The sequence below is a fragment of the Protobothrops mucrosquamatus genome, unplaced genomic scaffold (assembly GCF_001527695.2).
Source record: "Protobothrops mucrosquamatus isolate PMUCROS unplaced genomic scaffold, P.Mucros_1.0 scaffold4809, whole genome shotgun sequence".
In the NCBI taxonomy this organism is placed as follows: Eukaryota; Metazoa; Chordata; class Lepidosauria; order Squamata; family Viperidae; genus Protobothrops; species Protobothrops mucrosquamatus.
The window spans coordinates 7,252-10,050 of NW_015390699.1; the positions used below are offsets into that span (position 1 = coordinate 7,252).

The 2,799-nt window shown below is 46.4% G+C and overlaps 1 protein-coding gene across 1 annotated transcript in view; it reads left to right on the plus strand.

Annotated features, from left to right (window-relative positions):
* The first annotated feature begins 2,603 nt into the window (after window positions 1-2,603).
* Window positions 2,604-2,799, plus strand: part of LOC107299342 (protein SMG8-like) — a 6,370-nt gene continuing 6,174 nt past the window's right edge. Inside the window, exon 1 of the mRNA XM_015828709.1 lies at window positions 2,604-2,789. Coding sequence (XP_015684195.1) covers window positions 2,604-2,789 — 186 coding nt within the window. The remainder of the gene's footprint in view (window positions 2,790-2,799) is intronic.

A 2,799-nucleotide genomic window follows, 5' to 3' on the forward strand; every position in this document is an offset into this window, starting at 1 on the left:
GAAAAGTACAATTGCAAACTGCAAAATTAAGCATAGCACAAACTTTGGTTTAATACTTTGTCCATGAGGCCTGATTCAGTTTACCTGGGCCTAAACCTTGCATATTTTCGTTTTCCACAATATGGATGGATTAGATAATGATATAAATGGATGGATAGATGATAAATATAGAATAGATGGATGGATGATAGAGATGGATGGATGGATTAGATAATGATATAAATGGATAGATAAATATAGATGGATGGATGATAGAGATGGATGGATGGATGGATGGATGGATAGATAGATAGATAGATACCAATGAAGGAGATAGATGGATGGATGATAGATATGGATGGATGGATTAGATGATATAAATGGATGGATAGATGATAAATATGGATGGATGGTGGAGATAGATAGATAGATAGATAGATAGATAGATAGATAGATAGATAGATAGATAGATAGATAGATAGATAGATAGATAGATAGATAGATACCAATGAAGTGGATAGATAGATGGATGATAGATATGGATGGATGGATTAGATGATATAAATGAATGGATAGATGATAAATATAGATGGATGAATGATAGAGATAGATAGATGGATGGATACATAGATTCCAATGAAGGAAATTGATGGATGATAGATATGGATGGATGGATTAGATAATGATATAAATGGATGGATGGATGATAGAGATGGATGGATGGATGATAGAGGTAGGTAGGTAGGTAGGTAGGTAGGTAGGTAGGTAGGTAGGTAGGTAGATAGATAGATAGATAGATAGATAGATAGATAGATAGATAGATAGATAGATAGATAGATAGATAGATAGATAGATAGTCCTCTATAGAGACAATATAGGGGAACTATTGGAAGATCTGAAGGACCAGGTTGAGGACAGATCTCCTGGGAGAGCATCTATCTAGGTCCGGGCTGTCCAACCTTGACAGCTTGAAGACCTGTAGATTTCAACTCCCAGAATTCCCTGGCCAGCCATGTTGCCATTCTGAGAGTTAAAGTCCACAAGTTGACAAAGTTGGTCACTAAGTCTTTTAGCAACTTGATGGGACATAACAAATTAAAACCCTTCCCAATCCTGGTGTAACCTCGTGCACGTTTACTTGATTTCTTATTTCCAGCAGCATTGAAGCCTTTTATTTTATGCCTTTTTGATGCTTTGAACCTAAGTCAGGGGTAGGCAACCTTGGCTCTTTTATGACTCGTGGACTTCAACTCCCAGAATTCCTGAACCAGCATGGCTCAGCATGGAAACCTTTCCATTTCTCCTCAGCATGGCTGGCTCAGGAATTCTGGGAGTTGAAGTCCACGAGTCATAAAAGAGCCAAGGTTGCCTACTCCTGACCTAAGTCGTTCAAAAGCAGATGAGCCGAGCGATTGCCCAGCAGCGAGAAGGGCATATGCACAGTTGAACCAGCTTCGTGGGTTCAAATGCGCATGCCCGGTGGAAGAATTTCCCTGATTGATAAATGTTTCATAGATATCTGCAGAGAAGACTTCCGCTTTGCGTTGGATACGAATGGAACAGGAACGAGTAAAGAAAGATGGGATTGTAGCGTGACTGCTATGGAACCGAGGTTTTTAAGCCAAATTATAAACATTTCTCCAACATGCACGCTCCTTGGCAAACTCCCCCTCCGTCTAAGCCAGGGGTCCCCAACCTTGGCCACTTTAAGACCTGTGGACTTCAACTCCCAGAAGTTGAAGAGAGAGAGAGAGAGAGAGAGAGAGAGAGAGAGATACCAATGAAGGAGATAGATGGATGGATGATAGATATGGATGGATTAGATCAGGGGTAGTCAACCTTGGCTCTTTTATGACTCGTGGACTTCAACTCCCAGAATTCCTGAGCCAGCTAAGCTGGCTCAGGAATTCTGGGAGTTGAAGTCCACGAGTCATAAAAGAGCCAAGGTTGACTACCCCTGGATTAGATAATGATATAAATGGATGGATGCTGGCTAGGGAATTCTGGGAATTGAAGTCCACGAGTCATAAAAGAGCCAAGGTTGACTACTCCTGGATTAGATAATGATATAAATGGATAGATGCTGGCTAGGGAATTCTGGGAGTTGAAGTCCACGAGTCATAAAAGAGCCAAGGTTGACTACCCCTGGATTAGACAATGATATAAATGGATGGATGTTGGCTGGGGAATTCTGGGAGTTGAAGTCCACGAGTCATAAAAGCGCCAAGGTTGAAGAGCCCCGATATAGGGACTCCTGCTTGAGCAAGGAGCTGGACTAGATGACCTCCGAGGTCCCTTCCAGCCGATTCTGATTCTCAATGCCAACTAACCCTCGCGGGGGAACCCGGAAGTCTGTCCTGCAATCTGGCCTTTACCCCTCTAACCTTGTCTTCCATCTACCGTCGTGGAACGCGAAGTATCCAATTCTCCCCGAAGGCGAGCTCGGATTGGCTGACGCTGCATCGCCGGACGTTCTATCTCTCTCTCTCTCGCTCTCTCTCTCTCCCCGCGCATGCGCTCTGACGCCTCTCCCGGGTGCGGAACCGGGGCTGGAGGAGCTGCCGATCGCGGGACGGAGCGGGGGTAGTCGCCGGTCCGACGGCAGCGGCGTGCAAGGCCGGAGGATGGTGGGCGGCGCGCCCGTGCAGGGCCCGGTGAGCTTGCATGAGCTGCTGCTGGCCGGGGCACCCGCGGCTGCTCCTGCCGCCGCCGCTGCTCCGGCTCCGTCGGCCGCCCCGGCTGCTGCTGCTACTGCGGGCGGCGCCTCCCCCGGGGTTGCTCCCCCGGTGGAAGAGGAGGAGGTCTGCGTGGTAGGCATCT